General features: G+C 56.9%; 7 protein-coding genes across 7 annotated transcripts; 6 read left to right on the top strand and 1 right to left on the bottom strand.

The window, feature by feature from the left end:
* Positions 1-145: 145 nt before the first annotated feature.
* On the top strand, positions 146-975 carry K452DRAFT_292238 (uncharacterized protein). Its single transcript, XM_033541331.1, has 5 exons — positions 146-248; positions 311-417; positions 468-634; positions 681-830; positions 878-975. The coding sequence occupies exons 1-5, from the start codon at positions 199-201 to the stop codon at positions 911-913; spliced, it is 510 nt and encodes a 169-aa protein (XP_033392366.1). The 5' UTR covers positions 146-198; the 3' UTR covers positions 914-975.
* Positions 976-1396: 421 nt separating this feature from the next.
* On the top strand, positions 1397-3339 carry K452DRAFT_322298 (uncharacterized protein; the record flags this gene model as incomplete). Its single annotated transcript, XM_033544489.1, has 4 exons — positions 1397-1470; positions 1537-1655; positions 1702-2703; positions 2885-3339. 4 exons carry the CDS (start codon positions 1397-1399, stop codon positions 3250-3252), a joined length of 1563 nt encoding a protein of 520 aa, XP_033392365.1. The 3' UTR covers positions 3253-3339.
* A 1162-nt stretch (positions 3340-4501) lies between these two features.
* Positions 4502-7086, bottom strand: K452DRAFT_353861 (uncharacterized protein; the record flags this gene model as incomplete). The annotated part of the gene is made up of 5 exons (XM_033545851.1): positions 7005-7086; positions 6904-6956; positions 6449-6857; positions 5809-6405; positions 4502-5787 (listed from the first exon to the last, which is right to left on the bottom strand). The coding sequence occupies exons 1-5, from the start codon at positions 7042-7044 to the stop codon at positions 4502-4504; spliced, it is 2385 nt and encodes a 794-aa protein (XP_033392364.1). The 5' UTR covers positions 7045-7086.
* A 258-nt stretch (positions 7087-7344) lies between these two features.
* Positions 7345-9557, top strand: K452DRAFT_279696 (uncharacterized protein; the record flags this gene model as incomplete). The annotated part of the gene is made up of 2 exons (XM_033539427.1): positions 7345-7566; positions 7640-9557. 2 exons carry the CDS (start codon positions 7345-7347, stop codon positions 9401-9403), a joined length of 1986 nt encoding a protein of 661 aa, XP_033392363.1. The 3' UTR covers positions 9404-9557.
* Positions 9558-10983: 1426 nt separating this feature from the next.
* K452DRAFT_237186 (glycoside hydrolase family 31 protein) lies at positions 10984-13384 on the top strand (the record flags this gene model as incomplete). The annotated part of the gene is made up of 3 exons (XM_033537564.1): positions 10984-11059; positions 11454-11677; positions 11834-13384. Coding segments are annotated over 3 exons (1851 nt in total), but the record flags the coding sequence as incomplete, so codon positions are not given.
* Positions 13385-14080: 696 nt separating this feature from the next.
* On the top strand, positions 14081-14968 carry K452DRAFT_237139 (uncharacterized protein; the record flags this gene model as incomplete). The annotated part of the gene is made up of 2 exons (XM_033537563.1): positions 14081-14458; positions 14513-14968. 2 exons carry the CDS (start codon positions 14081-14083, stop codon positions 14966-14968), a joined length of 834 nt encoding a protein of 277 aa, XP_033392361.1.
* A 130-nt stretch (positions 14969-15098) lies between these two features.
* On the top strand, positions 15099-15927 carry K452DRAFT_127763 (uncharacterized protein). Its single transcript, XM_033535258.1, has one exon. It carries the CDS (start codon positions 15297-15299, stop codon positions 15723-15725), a length of 429 nt encoding a protein of 142 aa, XP_033392360.1. The 5' UTR covers positions 15099-15296; the 3' UTR covers positions 15726-15927.
* The last annotated feature ends 170 nt before the right edge of the window (positions 15928-16097 follow it).

Below are 16097 nucleotides of genomic sequence, written 5' to 3'. Positions count from 1 at the left end.
TCCAATGACGTGATGCCCTGAGCTCCGAGCTGCCCCGCCAACGCCGTGCCCCTCCGTGCCCCTCCTCCAAGGTGCTCAAAACCACCAACTCTCCTCCAACATCTTGACAAGTCATCACGTCTACAACCTTCAACTTCAATCAACACCTCAATCAACACCTTCAACCAACAAACACTCTACAACCCAATCCCATACACAATGGCTCCTCTCAAGACCGGCGACAAGTTCCCTAGCGGCGTCAAGTTCGAGTAAGTTCAAGCTCACCTCACATTCAAGCTCCCAACAATTCAGATTACTGACAGCTTGACAGGTGGGCTCCCATCGTTGAGGAGGACCTCACCGTCTGCGGTCGTCCCCAGGAGTACGACGCCGACAAGGAGTTCAAGGACAAGAAGGTCGTCATCGTCAGCGTCCCTGGTATGTAACTAATTCTACCATTGACGGCCCATTGCTTACAATCTATGCAGGTGCCTTCACTCCCGGCTGCCAGGCCTACCACCTTCCTCCTTACATCCAGAAGTTCGACGAGCTCAAGAGCAAGGGCGTCGACCTCGTTGTCGTCATCGCCAGCAACGATGCTTGGGTCATGAACGCTTGGGGCAAGGCCAACAAGGTTGTCGGCCGTAACGACATCGTAGGTGGACACTAGCCAATGGCATGGACATGACTGACGGTCTTAGCTCTTCCTCTCCGACACCAAGACCTTCTTCTCGAAGAACCACGGCTGGGCTGCTGGTATGGGTGACCGCAACGGCCGCTGGGCCATGGTCGTCGAGAAGGACGGCACCGTCTCCTACGCCGAGAACGAGTCCAACCCTGGACAGGTCACCGTAAGTGGAATCATTGGTTTGGATGTTCGTCAACTAACACTTCGTAGGTCTCTGGCGCTGACGCCGTCCTGGCCAAGCTGTAAATTGGATTTTGCGATGGGATATACCCCACTCAAGCATAATGCTGGAAGTGATTGACAGGCGTGAAAGGTCAGCTATAGGACAGCTATATACAGTTGCATAGATAGCTTAAATGACTTGATGACAACTTGCAAATGCATACGTGCAGTGACAATGTCCGCATCTTGACGTTAAACAAAATTTAAAGCAAAAATTATCAATATGTAGCGTCACAAACGAACCGCTTCTTTCAGGTAAAATCCAGAGCAGCAGATACAGGACGATTCGTGCTTCTCACGCGCTAAATGGCATGCACTGAAGATGCCGGAGCTTCACGAGCACGGCATGGGGGCCATGTTCGCCAGCGAGCGCGGTTGAAGAAGAAAACAGTCGGCGCGGAGAAATCAATTTTCTTCTACGACGGCTTACATAATCGCTCTAGCGACGCTCCTTCTCTCCACCCCAGTGCGTTGGCTTTGGCTTCAACCACTGAGCCCAACTTCATCATGGAGAGCCTCAGTGAGACCGAATGGGATGTGCTTATTGCCGGCACCGGCCTTGAGCAGTCTCTTCTCGCTCTGTAGGTTCGCTGAGCGGTCAACATCCGAAGCCTTGCAAATTCTGACTGACGTAGCCGTTCTTGAAGAGCTCTGTCTCGCTCTGGGAAGAAGGTACTGCACGTCGACAAGAATGATTTCTACGGAGGCTCCACGGCTGCTTTCAGCTTGCAGGAAGCCGAGGAATGGGCGCAGAGGGTGAATCAAGGTATGTTCTTCCCTGACTGGACTTTGGCTTTGCTAATGCCTCTTAGATGAAGCCAAGTCGCCCTTCAAACAAGTCGCCGTCACGAAACCGGATGCGGTTGATGGTCCAAAGCTCTCTGCTTCACGCACCTACAGCCTGTCGCTGTCTCCGAATTTGGTTTATACTCGGTCCGCCATACTCCCAACCTTGGTATCGTCGAAAGTCTATCGACAACTGGAGTTCTTGGCCGTGGGCAGTTGGTGGGTTTACTCACCAAATGATTCCTCACCTGAAACGGGCACCGGAGGCGGTGGGCATTTGAATAAAGTGCCCAGCGGACGCGAAGACATCTTTGGTGATGACAGCATCGACTTCAAGGCCAAGCGCCTGTTGATGAAGTTTTTGCGATTTGTCGCCGACTACGAGAACCAGGAAGAGGTGTGGCAGGAATACCGCTCGAGGTCGTTTTCCGACTTTCTTGAGGAAGTGTTCAAGGTTCCGCGCACTCTGCACGCGCCCTTGCTCGCTCTCACGCTCTCGCTCGACACGCCACAAAACACGACAACCGAGTTCGCGCTTCCCCGCGTAGCGAACCATCTTCGGTCCATCGGCGTATTTGGTCCGGGATTTGCTTGCGTCATTCCGAAGTGGGGCGGGCTTGCAGAAATTTCGCAAGTCGCTTGTCGCGCTCAGGCCGTCGGTGGTGGTATTTATGTCTTGGGTCAGGGCATCACCACCATCGACAAACCTGAAGACGAAACGCCTGAAATCACGGCTCACCTGAAAGAGGGTGATACCATCAAGACGAAATGGGTCGTCGGTACCGATGAGGACTTGCCTTCGCAAGTCGAGGCGACCTCGGACGTTGCCTCGTACTCGAGGAGCATCTCCATTGTGGCTTCCAAGCTGGAGTCACTCTTCTCACCACTCGCTGAAGGAGCTCCCGCTCCTGCCGGCGCAGTGGTGTCATTTCCTACCGGCAGTTTGACTGTCGAGGGTAGCGCTGAACACCCGCCAGTGTACGTTTTCGTGCATACGAGCGACACTGGCGAGTGTCCAGCCGGTCAATGTAAGTCAACTCAACTCTTTCAACCCTTCAATTCAAGCCAACAAGATGATCAACATTACGAATACTTATCTACATTGTCTGTAATTACATTGAAGATTAAACTCTGACAACCTGACATTGGCATCACAACACCTTGTTTATTTATAAGCTATTTGCACCAGTACAATGCTAACAGCTTCAGGCGTCCTCTACAGTACCACATCCGTCTCCGGCGAGCTGGGCGTCGCGCTCCTCTCTGCCGCCGAGCACGCCCTACTGCACAGCGTGAACATCAGCGGCAGTTCCTCAGCACCCCATACCCTCTGGCGCATGCACTACGAGCAGCACGCAGCGAAGACAGCCACCCCAGCCTCGCTCACGACGTCCAACGCGCGCATCCTGGCCTTCCCGCCGCAGCACATGGACCTCAAGTTCGATGGCGCGGCTGCGCTCGACTTGGTAAAAGATATTTGGCAGCGCATGGAGCCGGACGCGGAGAAGGACGGGTTCATGATGTTTGAGGACCGCGAGGCGGTGAGCGAGGAGGAGTATCTGGACGATGAGGCGTGATGATTGACGAGCTTTGTGCTTCGATTGATGGGGCGTGGCGTTGGCGGAGTTGGTGTAGATTAGTGTGGAATGAATGGATGCTTCATGAAGATATTTATCTTTGTCAACATCGTCTTGTGACAATGTCTGCATAGGTGTGTGACTTGCTCTTGTACGATTCCACTTCTGGGCCTCTTGCTTTGGCGGGCCAAGAACCGTCGCGTCTTTCTGCGTACAATGCCATCTCGCCCATTTGCACTTGAGCTGTGGCGGGTAAGCTTAACGTGTAGAGAATGGAGACAGCCGCTCACGACCACCAAAGGAGTGCTCCTAGGTCTAGCAGACCCAACCTAAAAAAGAGCTGTTTATACCGGATCTTGGATGGTTCGTTCATTTCACTAACTACTTGTTTGTCTCAAGGGATACACCACCACACAGCACAGCACAGGACTCACGCACTCACAAAGCAAGAAGCAAGGCGTTTCGGCAGCGCTCCAGGCACGGCAACTATACACAAATTACGCAGCGTGCCCCTATCCAAGCAGCGGCGCAAGCGCTCGACGCCCTCGCTGTCTCGTCTCGTCTCATCTCGTCTGATCTCCTCCCCTTCATCACCCGCCCAAGAGACAGGACAAGACAGAAGTGTCTGCAACAGTCAAAAACCTCAAAGAAAAAGCAGAATAAAGAAAGGGAAATCGGGAAGTCCCGCCCGTTAATGCAACCCGTCGACCTAGGTTATCGTCGCCGCGAACGCCTTCCAACACCCGTTTACCCCGCCAGTCCGTCCCGTCCGTCCCACCTTCGGTTTAGTTGATCTCGCGCCTGGAAGGAAGAGATGCAAGTCGCATGCATGCATGCAGAAAGAAAAGAAACAAAAATGGACGCCGTGTGTATACGCCCGAGTATTGCATCGAAGAAGGTATAAAGAGGCAGTAAAGAAGAAAAAGAGGAACAGCAACAAAGGCTTGCTCGTTGCTGGCCTCGCTCGCGCCCCGCTCGCGCCCAACACTTGGGGACGAGGCGCTTGCTGTAGGAAATGTATGGATGGGTAAAGAGATAGGCCGCACTCCCCGGTTCGTCGGGAATGGCGTAGAGTAGCAACAGCGGCAGCAGTGTCGTCGCGACTTTGCTCCATGAGGCTTTCTGTTGACCCGTTCGTCATCGTCGACATAAGGAATAGTACTCGTAAGGAATGGACGCCACTGCTGCCGCTGGTGCATACATGGCCGAAGCTGAAGAAGTTGAGGGCATGTCGCAGACTACGTGCCAATTACCTCAACCCCACAACGTCAGTCTTCTTCCGCAGGAATGGACTCGGACAATCCGGGTCTTCAAGCTCCCACTTCGCGACTTGGCTTGCATACGAGATCGTGCCCTTTCCAACAGGCTTGGCATTCTCGCCCTCGTCCGACGACGAGCCCGTAGACGGTGCCGTAGCCCGGCCCTGCGCAAGCTCCACCAAGGTCCGTCCCGCCAGTTTGTTGTTGTGCACGGCCTGCTGGCGCAGCGTGTTCATGTTGCCCTTCTTGCTACGCAGCGCCGATGCTGCTGTCTCGCGTGAGAAGTCCAAGCTGCTGGTACCAGTGGCACCATCGGAGCTGGATGAAGTCTTGCGGCCGGGGCTTTCGACGCCAGGGATCTTGGTGCTGCGGCGACGCGCCGGAGATGTCGCGACAACGGGCACGGTGCTGCTGGGCCTCTGGCGCGTCGTCGGGCCGCTCGCAAAGCGCGCATTCGCGGGCGCGGAGGGGTTGCGGTTCGGTAGTGGCTTGATCTGATTGTGGCGGGCAAAGACCGGCTTGTTGGAGTTGCGACCCTCGTGGGCGGCCAGAACCTTGAAGGGGTCATTGTCCGGGGACTTGCGAATGCCGTTGGAGCTCCTAGCGCGCGTGGGGCTGGGTAAAGCGGGTATATCATCGTCTTCATCATCGGCCGATATGTCGGCAATGGGAGAGGCGGGCAACTCGGCCGTCGGCGAAGCTGGCGGAGACGACATGTTGGTCGGCTCCCAACGAGTGGCAGCCTTGGCGAAAATGTTGCGACGCGTCCTGGGTTCGGCGGTGGCAGTCTCGCGGCGAGGAGATAGGGACAATCCAGCCAGAGAAATGGGAGATTGGTCGGACATGTGAATGTCCATGGGAGACGGTGCGTACTCGTTGAAGGCCGTGGTATGCGCACGCTGGAAACCTGTCCTAGCTGGCCGTGCCTTTGCGGGGGTGGCCGCCTTGGGCTTGGGCTGGGGTTGAGGGACCTGCTGGACGGGAGATTCGAGGTCGAATGAAGAAATGTCCGTCTGAGAAGGGAATTCGGAGGACTCGCCGAGGGTGCTCGTGCTGGAGTTAGGGTGGAGCTCGGCCTCCATCAATGGGGTGGAACTCTCGATGTGGCTTGTGGTGGACAAGTTGGCGATGGGCAAGTTGACTGCGGACAAGTTGAGTGCGGGGGCAACTGGCGCAACGGGCGCAGCGGGCGCAACGGGCGCGACTGCAGGCGCATTGGTGTTGAGCTTGATGGCGTGCAGACGCTGGGCAACTTCCAGTTCGGAGCGGCGAGCGACTTCATCTTCAAACGTCTTACGCAGCTTCTCTAATTCCAGCTGGACTTGGCGGTCGATTTCCAAGCGCGCCTTGACTTCCCACTCACGCCGGACTTGTGCGTCAACGGCGATACGAATGGCCTCTTTTTCTTTTTCCATCTCGACCATCTTCTCAGTCATCTCCTTGGTCATTTGTTTGGCCAAGTCCTTTTCCTTCTTCAATTGTTGACCCAATTGAACAACCTCTTGTTCCTTCCTCATCAATTTGACAATTGGCAAGTTCATCAGTTGAGCCGTCTCCGGTCTCCTGGTAGGATTGACCTGAAGACAGCTGTCCACCACCTTTCTCAGCTCGGGCGAATATACGGCGGGAAGTGGGTCGAAACGGCCAAGGCGAATCTTTTGAATGAGGTCGTAATGGGTCTTTGCGTCGAATGGTGGCCGCCAAGTGCATAGTTCGTACATGATGCAGCCAAGTGCCCAGATATCGGAGTAGAGCGTGTACTTTTCCGACATACAAATTTCGGGCGACATGTAGTAGGGAGTGCCGACGTAGGTTGAGGCGAAATCGTGAGATTGGAGGATTTTGGACAGACCAAAGTCACCGAGTTTGACCGAATTGTCCGCGCCGAGGAAGACTGATACGTTAGTATTTGATGTCGAAGGTGTCTAGGTACTTACCATTTTCAGGCTTCAAGTCTCGGTGCAGAATCATCAGCTGCTTCTGCTTTTCGCGCATCGGAACGGCATCATTTCCCAATCCCATGACATTCTTGCCAGCCTCGGGTGCGTCCTGACCATAATGGCATCTGTAAAGTGCGGTGACGAGTTGGGCGAAGATGCTCCAAACAAACTCCTCGTCGGCGTATTGCCTCTTGGTCTTGAGCTTCTTGATGACTTGACCCAGATCGCCATTGCCGCAGTATTCCATGTAAACGTGTAGGTCATGAGTAGCCTTGAGATGGATTTTGTCGATGTAGGCGACGATGTTGGGATGACGCAGTTCCTTTAGGATGGATAGCTCGGCCTGGAGCTGTTCCTTTTCCTTTTGCGACATGCGCGAGTAGCTGATTTCCTTGCGGCAGAGGACCTAGGCGGTCAGTAATGATTGTAATGGATGGTAGTGATGAACTCACATAGTTATCAGTCTTCCTGCGCACCTTACGGATGATGCCAAAGGAGCCCTGGCCTGACAAGCATCAGCAGAGGATCGTCAATTGTGCATACAGACACCTACCAATCTTTTCAAGAACGTCGTATTTATCGTCGTCAGCCATGGTGGAATGCTGCGTGGTTAGTAAGGGTATCTTTGGTTGTTGTTGGGAAGTCAAAGCATGCTGGATGGAGGTCAATTTGAGAGCAGGCGGCCGATGTTTTGGTAAACGAGCCGTCGCCGGGGCAGCTAATGACGCTTGGCACGTGATTGTCCGTCGTCCCAGCGACGGCCTCCTCGCCACCATCGGAGATAGCGGCTTTTGCTTCCTGACAGCCTCGGTCTTCGATTATGTCATCTTGCTCCCACTCCACCAACTCTCCAAACGCCAACGCCACTCGCCTTGCTGCCATTTCAAACCATCATGGTCGTCCCAAAGCATCAGCTAGAGGCTGCCTTGCACGCCGAGAACCAAGCCATTCGTGCTGGTAAGCTCAAGGAAGAAAATCCCCTCGACACCAGCGAGGACTTTCGAGTGCTCTGCGAAGCTTGCCGTCGAGGTGATCTCAAGCTTTGTCAAGAGCAGATTACCAAAGGTGTTAACATCAATGCCCGAGATCGTTATGATTATACTCCTCTGATCTTGGTAAGCGCGATGGTCCTTATTATCAGACGGAGGTTGACGGCGTGGTAGAGAAATATGGGCTAACACCTTCAAGGGTAGTTTGTGTGGCCACTATGAAGTAGTGCAGCTCCTTCTTGAATCGGGCGCCCTCTGTGAGCGTGATACCTTCCAAGGCGAACGATGCTTGTATAATGCCCTCAATGACCGGATACGAAATCTCCTCCTACAATATGATTATTCCAAATCGACGGATCCTCTACAGCCGCTGGCGGCACACATCACCTCGATCCTTGCCCGAGACACGCCGGATACATCAGATATCACCATTCAGACTCATGAGAGTTCGTTGCGGTTGCACAAGTTTTTGTTGTCCGCACGATCGCCATTTTTCGCGAAGAAATTCGCTGAGAATCCTGAGATGAAAAGCATGAAGCTTACCTCAGTGGCGTTACCTCCAGAATCGCTAGAAATTGCTGTTCGTCATCTATACTTGGCCGAGGTCAATGCGGATCTAGGCGAAGGACAGGAGGAACAAAACATTTTGACAGGCATTGATAAATTGAGCAAGCAGCTTGAGATAGAGCAGCTGTTTGAAAATATCTTGGAAAGTGGCGACAGACGGCAGGCTCGTCAAAGACGACAGGACGAAATCCACAAAGGACGCGGTCAGCTGGAGAACTGGTTCCGGGAGAATGTTCTCAAGCACAAGATTCACATCGACACGACCAAAGCCGATAGTGTCCGCTGGGATCGGGATAATGGCATCTTCGCTGATGTCCTTTTGCGTGCGGATGAAGATGAGGATGAAGATGAAGATGAAGGCACACCTACGCCATCGTCGACCGATTCAGATACCCCACGGTTGAGAAACACCCAAGGTCCTCTAAACGGCATCCCCATTGGTCCTTCCCACATTTCACGTTCTCCTAGCCGCGTTCGCCAACCCCGGAAATCAGTCCTTTTCCCCGCTCACCGCGCCATGCTCATCCGTTCCGAATTCTTCCAAACCATGTTCAGCTCCGCCTTCCGCGAAGCGCAACAAACTCCTCATCTCCAGATCATTTCGATTGACTGCTCTCCTCGAGTGCTGGAGATTGTATTGACTTTCTTGTACACCGAGCGGGCCGACTTTCCGCTTGATGTTGCTATTGATGTGTTGTTTGCCGCCGATCTTTTGTGGCTGGAAAAGCTCAAGGTTCGGGCGGCTCAGATCATCAGCACGTTGGGCAATGCGGCGTCAGTGGTGGAGGCGGACAACCCGCGCGGTGAGACAGCGCTCGAGGAGACGATTGATATTTATGATGTGGTGCGGGCGGGGTGGGACACGCGGGTGCAGCGACTAGAAGAGTTTGGTGCGCGGTACATTGCGTACCGGTTGGAGAGGTACATTGATGAGGAAGAGTTTGCAGAGTTGGTCAAGGAGAGTGCGATGCGAGTTAAGGGTCGACAGGAGACGGACACGGTCGAGTTGGTTGATGATATCCGGTACTACCTGAGCGAGCGCTTCCGGTTGCGCTTTGAAGATTCGGGACTTGAAGAGATGATGGAAGACAATGGCGAGTTGTCACCAGAGATGGCGGCGGCGCTGGCGCAGAAGGGTTCAGAGGCCGTGGCGAACCAGGCGAGTCCGGAGCAGGTGGCAGATGCGCTTGGGGGCATGGATATTGGTGTTACGGACGAGCATGCGCATTTGGATGAGGAGGAGGCGGAAGCTGAGAGGGCACGTCTCGCGCAGGGTGCGATTAGGACGTTGGATGGGGAGCTTGCAGGTGATGAGTTTGCTCAAGATGCGATCAACTACCAGATTTTGCTGGGTAAGATTGATTCGCTGTTGGATAGGCTCAAGTTGGATGCTTAGATGTTGGAGGTGGAGGGTGATGGAGGGTGGTGGAAGATGGTTGAGTGGTGTTTGAATTCAAGACGACGTTGATGTATACAGACGGAGGTCGAACTGGAATTTTACCTATCTCACTGATAGTTACGAGACACGCGCATGTACAAAGAACAAGAACAAATTAACCCTTGTATTCACAAAAACTCATCTCTCCGGCATCTCCTCCGACCCCGGTCGGCCACACCCATATTCGTCAAAACCACCGGAAATGACATCATCGCGCTTCGACGAGTCGACCTCATCCGCACAGTGGAGACAGATGGAAGTGATGGATGCGCATACGCGAGCTGCGCGTGCACCGTTCGTTGGGTTGTTAGTCTCCGAAATGGAAAGGCGGGGAATGTACTATGCTGCTCTACTCGACACCTGCACATCCAACTATCGGCTAAGCCTCCAACAGTATTTAACACGGCTACAGAAAATGACAGCGAAATGGACGAGCAGGTCTCAATCACCGTATGAGAAGGAGAAAAGAGGGAGAAAAGAGATAGCAAAAGAAGTGCAGGTGCAGCAGCCAAGAATGGCGTGCTCTTGCATGCTCGCGCGGACCCACGTCCGCTTGCACCCCCGCTCCTCAGCGGCACCGGGATCGCGGCCGCGGACATCGTCGAGCGAGCTTCGTTGTTAGATGTGCTTATGCGGTACTGACTTGGGTATCTGGCCCTAGACTCCGAGCCTAGTGACATGCGTGCATAGCGGGTCTGTAAACATTATATACGTAGTGCAGGTACTTAACCCTGCTTTTCCTGTCTCTCGCATACGCTCTAACTGAACTTCTTTTTCCTCATCCCGTCTCTCGTCTCTCATCCTTGTGTGTTTGTTCAGTTATTGTGTGTACTGCCAGCGAGACACCTCTCTCGTAGAGAGCACAACACCACTCCAATGTACTTCCCCCTCCATGTGGCCGCCACCACCTGCGCAGCCGCGGCCGCAGTACTCAGCCAGAGATGCGCAGTAGCGGCAGCAGCGCTCGCTGCGCCCGCGGCTACTACACCTGCGGCAGGCGAGCACTACGCGCTAGGCAGCTACACGGTGCTTGTGGACCGCGGCGGCGGAAGCGTGGAAGTGCGGGACGCGGAGGGCGAGGGGGTGTGGGTTTGTGAGTTGAATTTCCTTCTTTCTAGCTTTCTCGGGCTTGTGATACCTCCCAGCTTAAACAGCGTATAAATAAAGATTCATTATCCACTGACAACCCACCGCCACCAACAGCACACCCCTCAACCCCCCTCATAGCCGCAACAACAAACCTGACGACCCTGTCCTCTTCCTCCGGAAACATCGAGATCGACACCTCGCCCCTCGCGCCGCCCTACCAGTCTCCGGTCATCGAGCGCGTCGTTGTCGTCCATGGTTCCAACAACAGCACAAATTCTTTACCTACAACCAACAGCAGCAGCACGCTCACGCTCGCGGGCTCCTTCGCCGACCACGCGGCCTGGACCTGGGAACTGCGCTTCAGCGTCAGCAGTCCAGACAGTCCCAGCAATCCTGACGAAGGCATACGCTTCGAAGCCAGCGTGCAAGGCGCAGGCGTCGCGAACGTGTTTCTGTCGTTTGCGAGCCCGAGGGGGGAGCAGTGGTTTGGGTTTGGGGGGCTGGCGGGGCTAGGGGATCTGAGAGGTATGTTTGAGTTTTTTTCCTTTTTCTTGTTTTTAGTTTGTGGTTTGTGTTTGCTTGTTTTTTGTTGTGTTCTGGGGGCGTGGTGGGGTGTGGTTTGCCTGCTGCAGATACATGCACACGCACGCGCCCGCTCGCCAGCCCGCGATTGAGTACTTTCTTGAGTAGGCGCTGGGTGGGTGCGGGTATGAGAGTGAAGATATACGGGGAAATGGTCGTACAAGAGCAAGGATATCCATCAAGACTCCATACCGCAAAGTCGAAGCACAACCCGCACTCCCAGCCACACAGCACAGCCTAACCATCATCACTTACCTTCCCTTCCCCACCCAACCCAACACCTCATCCTACCCCCAAAACAACAATAAACAACCCCAACTAACCCTCCCCCACCCAGGCCAGCGCATCCCCATCCTAACACGCGAAGCGGGCGTCGGCCGGGGCGCCCCGCCCCTAACACACCTCCTCAACAGCAACGCCTCCCTCAGCGGCGCCTTCGCCGGCGGCTCCCTCCGCACAGCCTACACAGCCATCGGGGCAGGCACGACGTCGCATGGGCGATGGCTCGCGCTGGCGGGCGCGCCCGCACTCACGGTCCTCGATCTCGCGAGCGCGCGGTCGGTGCTGCGGTGGCCGCTGGAGGATACCGCGGATGCGCAGCAGGACGGGCTGGGGCAAGATCATGAGGGCGAAGGGGCGGAGGGCGAGGTTGTGCGGGTGCTGGTTGAGGGGCAAGGGGCAGGGGGGTGGATAGGGCGGGCGGGGGCGAAGAAGAAGAATGGCGCTGCCAATGCCGCTGTCAATGCCACTGCCAACCCCGTCCTCAGCGCCCTCACGGCCCTCAGCCGCCGCACCGGGCGCCAGCCGCGCCTCCCCGCCTGGACGGCCCAAGGCAGCATCCTCGGGATCCAAGGCGGGCAGAACAAGACGGCCGCCATTGTGCAGCGCGCCCTCGCGGCCAAGACGCCGCTCGCGGCTGTGTGGCTGCAGGACTGGAGCGGCGCGCGCCTGCAGCCCGGCGCCGACTACGCCGTCCCCGCCAGCCGGCTGTGGTGGAACTGGGAGGCGGACGCGGAGCGGTACCCGCAGTGGGCGACGTGGGTGCCGGCGCTGCGGGGCGAGCATGGCGTCCGAGTTCTGAGCTACGTGAATACGTTTTTGGCGGATGTGAGCGCGAAGACGAGTGGATGGGAAAGGAATCTGTTCGAGGAGGGTAGCGCAAAGGGCTTGTTGGTGGGGAATAAGTCGGCGGATGATGGCGCGCCGTGGAGGATTGAGAGCGGACCCGGCATCGATGCGGGACTGTTGGATCTGTCGAATGAGGCGGCGGTGCGCTGGTTCAAGCAGGTGCTCAAAGACCAGTTCTACAGCGTACCCATCTCAGGCATGATGCAGGACTTTGGCGAGTACCTTCCCACCGACGCTGATGCCCAGCTAGGCGGCGACGTCGACCCCCGCCTCTTCCACAACGCGTATCCCGCGGCGTGGGCGAAGCTGCTGCGCGAGGTGGTCGAGGAGCTGGATCTTACGGACGAACAGCTAGGCTTCCACCGCAGCGCGACAACCTTTTCAGGCCCGCACACGAACCTCTTCTGGGCCGGCGACCAAAACGTCGACACGACTCGCGAGGACGGCATGCGTGCGGCCGCTAGCACTGCCCTGCAGATGGGCTTCAGCGGGTGGGGCCAGATCCACTCGGACGTCGGCGGGTACACAACGACGCTGTCTAAAAAGGCAGGCAATGTCACGCGCGACGCAGCGCTTCTAGGACGATGGGGGGAAATGGTCGCGCTGACGGACGCCGTGATGCGTTCGCACGAGGGAAACATCCCAGACGTCAACGCCCAGGCCTACGACAATGCCTCGACGCTAGCTTACTGGGCTTACAACTCGCGCTTGTTCGTCAGCGTGGCTCAGTACCGGGCGCAGCTGCTCGACGAGTACCACGATCGCGGCTGGCCCGTTGCGAGGCATCCTGTCGTCTATGCACCGGGGGACGCGCGCGCTCAAAGCGTTGTCGACGAGGCGTTTTGGGTTGGCGAGGCACTACTGCTGGCGCCGGTTTACGAGGTTTGGGAACAGAAGGTTGAAGTTTATCTTCCGCATTTTCAGATTGATAGCGAGGGAAGGGCTGTGCCGGGGGAGACAAAGTATAGGCATTTGTGGTCAGGGGAAGAGTACGCGCCAGGGCAGAGTGTTGTCGTGGATGCGCCGTGGGGACGGCCGGGCGTATTTGTCAGGTGGCCATTGAAGGAGAGCGAGGAGGAGACATTGAAGGGGTTGTTTGAGTTTGTGGAGAAGGAGAGGGAGACGGTGCTGAGCGTGTGATAGCGACCCGGCAGCTCGGGCGTACCGGCAGACGGGAACAGGCGACGATGGATCGCCCGATTCGCGTCAACTCGTTTCGCGCAGATGAAGGTTCGGAGAGTGGGCGTTTCACGCGCGGCGCGGCGGATGGTGGTCGGGGCTCGGGGCTGTGGTCTGGCTGTGGTCTGGCTGTGGTCTGGCTGTGGTCTCGGCCGATGGCACTCGCTTTTGGCGGGGAAGATGGACGATAATATAATCACCGGTCAGCGTTCGGGTGAGCATAGCATTGATGGTGGCCCTGATGGATGAGAGCTGCGGCCGGTGAGGGAGGAAGGAGAAAGGGGGTCGCAATTCGGCATGTCCGTCTGACGAATTTGGAAGGTTCGCGTGGGCCGAGGCGATGATGTGCGGCGGGGATTCCTGAAAGAGACACAGTCCATGACGCCACTACTGTGTCCTTCTTGTCTCGCGTCAGGGTCCTCGCGAACCGTGGCTGGCTGTCGACGGCTCGGCTCTGACGGGACAATGGCGGGAGCTGACTTCGAAAATCCGCAATCCAATATCGTGGCGTCAAATGTGTGCACGTTCGCCCGTCAATCTTTAGATCGAGTATGCATTCTACTAGAAAGAAAAAAAAGCCCCCCCCTGCTTCCCTTCTTCCCCTACTTAATCCATCCTTCCCTCGCTCCTTTTTCCCCTTCTCGTCCGTCCGCCGCCATGTCTCCCTCCTTCTTCCGCCGCCCGGCCACGCGCCCCTCGACGGCCTCGTCGTCGCCCACGTCCTCCCGCTCGGGCTACTCGTCGCACCCCTCCGAGTCGACGGCCCCCTCCAGCCTGTCCAGCATCGCCTCGGCCAGTGACTCTTGCTCCGACGCCGACAGCTGCGCCTTTGACGTGCACGACTACTTTGCCCAGCTGCGCGAGGAGCTGCACGTATCGGACGACTGTCCAGGCCCGCAGCAGCTGGCCGCCGCCGGCAACATTCCCATCTACGATGGCGCGGGGAATGCCCGCCCGTTCCGCTCCATCTTCGCCGGCGACGACGTCATCGGCGAGCGCCAGCTCGTCCTCTTCGTCCGCCATTTCTACTGCGGCGTGCGCCAGCCCCGCTAACTCCCGCATCCACCCCGCGCTGACCCCCTTCTCCAGGCCTGCCAAGCCTACCTACGCGCCCTGACGGCCAATATAACGCCGCAGACGTACTTCACCATGGCCGTGCCGACCTCGATCGTCGTCATCGGCTGTGGCTCCCCGCGCATGATCAACGCCTACAAGCAATTCACCGGCTGCCCTTTCCCCATCTTCGCCGACCCCACGCGCCAGCTCTACCGCGCCCTCGGCATGTCGTGGACTCTCGACATTGGCCTGAACAAGCGCCCCGAGTACATGAAGAACATTGCGCCCCCCGCCTGGCTCGCCGGCCAGCTCAAGCAAATCTCAAAGTCGCGCGGCCGCGACGGCTTCCGCGGCGGCAACTGGCTCCAGATCGGTGGCGAGTTTCTGTTCGAGAACGGCGACGTCGCCTGGTGCCACCGCATGCGCCACTACCGCGACCACACCGAGGTCGACACCCTGCGCAGGCTGCTGGACATTGACGACGACTGAGCTGTCTCTGTGCTTGTAGAGTAACCTTCCTGCCCGGGCGCCCTGTCCGCGCGTTTGCAGTTTGCGCGAGGTTGCACCGCAGGAGCGGCTCCGAGCAGGGGCTGTTCTGCTCTGCTCCGCGCAACGCAAACGCAACCTCCACGGCAGTCGCGTCGTGCCTCGCCGCTGGTGGCGGAGGTGTGCCGCTGCTGCCACCACTGCTGTCAAAGCCGTGCGCCGTACCACCCAGCCGTCACAGCCCGCAACGTGTCACCGACCGTGGAAACATGCGCCGAGTCAAACAGACCGACAGCCAGACAGCGGGTTTGCGCAACGTCCGGCGCGCGGCATGGTTCCGCCAACGCGCTGTCACGGCGCTCGGCAGCCGTGGCAGCAGGAGCACCCGCAGCAGCAGCAGCGAGAGCTCCTCCTAGCGCGGTTCATGCAACGCGACCCGTGCACCGCAGCGTCTGGCACGCAGACGAACAAACAGACGCAGCATCGAGCGGTGGGCGCGCCGCGCTGCATGCCGTCCCGCGCCATCCCGCGCCGTGCCGTGTTGTTTCGTGTTGTTTCGGTGCCCCTTCATTCCTTTCTTTTCCTTTCCTTCGTCACTCCTTTCTTCGTGCTGCGTGTCTTTCCTTCCTTCCTTTCGCCGTCCCTACATACGTACACGTACACGTCCATGCGGCCTGCGCATGCTGATGTAAGAGCCGGTTTCTTGCTCCCTCGTTTCCTTTTGTCTCATACCCACCACGTACTCCTCGGGCGGTTGTGAGGAGCTGCATTGCGGCGCTTGGTGCTTGCTGTGTGTAGTTAAGGATGCAGAGAATGCGGGAATATGATGCTGTTTTATGGTCGTTTAGGTGTGCGGTGTGCGGTGTCTACGGAGTGTGTTTTCGGTGGTTGTGGGTGACTGTGGTGCTTCGTGCTGTGGTTGCTGTGTGTGGTTTAGGATGCAGAGAATGGGGGTATACGATGGTGTTTTTTGGTGGTTTGGGTTTGCAAGGCGCGGTGTCTACGGAGTGGGCTTTCGGTAGTTGAAAGTAGCTATAACGCTTCACGCCGTAGTCACTATGTAGCTATGAAGAAAATGGCAAGGAGAGTACAGTATAGATTCTTAAGTGTATAGAAGTGCGAAACGCCATAC

This window comes from Aplosporella prunicola (genome assembly GCF_010093885.1).
Source record: "Aplosporella prunicola CBS 121167 unplaced genomic scaffold K452scaffold_42, whole genome shotgun sequence".
Taxonomy (NCBI): domain Eukaryota; kingdom Fungi; phylum Ascomycota; class Dothideomycetes; order Botryosphaeriales; family Aplosporellaceae; genus Aplosporella; species Aplosporella prunicola.
This window is presented reverse-complemented; position numbering and strand designations above follow the sequence as displayed.

Excerpts from the sequence above, each read along its gene's own strand:
- K452DRAFT_127763 (XM_033535258.1), top strand. The coding sequence starts at position 15,297 with ATGGTTCCGCCAACGCGCTGTCACGGCGCTCGGCAGCCGTGGCAGCAG.
- K452DRAFT_292238 (XM_033541331.1), top strand. The coding sequence starts at position 199 with ATGGCTCCTCTCAAGACCGGCGACAAGTTCCCTAGCGGCGTCAAGTTC. Across the intron at positions 635-680 it reads TTGTCGGCCGTAACGACATC|CTCTTCCTCTCCGACACCAA; the intron begins GTAGGTGGACAC and ends TGACGGTCTTAG. Across the intron at positions 831-877 it reads CCAACCCTGGACAGGTCACC|GTCTCTGGCGCTGACGCCGT; the intron begins GTAAGTGGAATC and ends AACACTTCGTAG.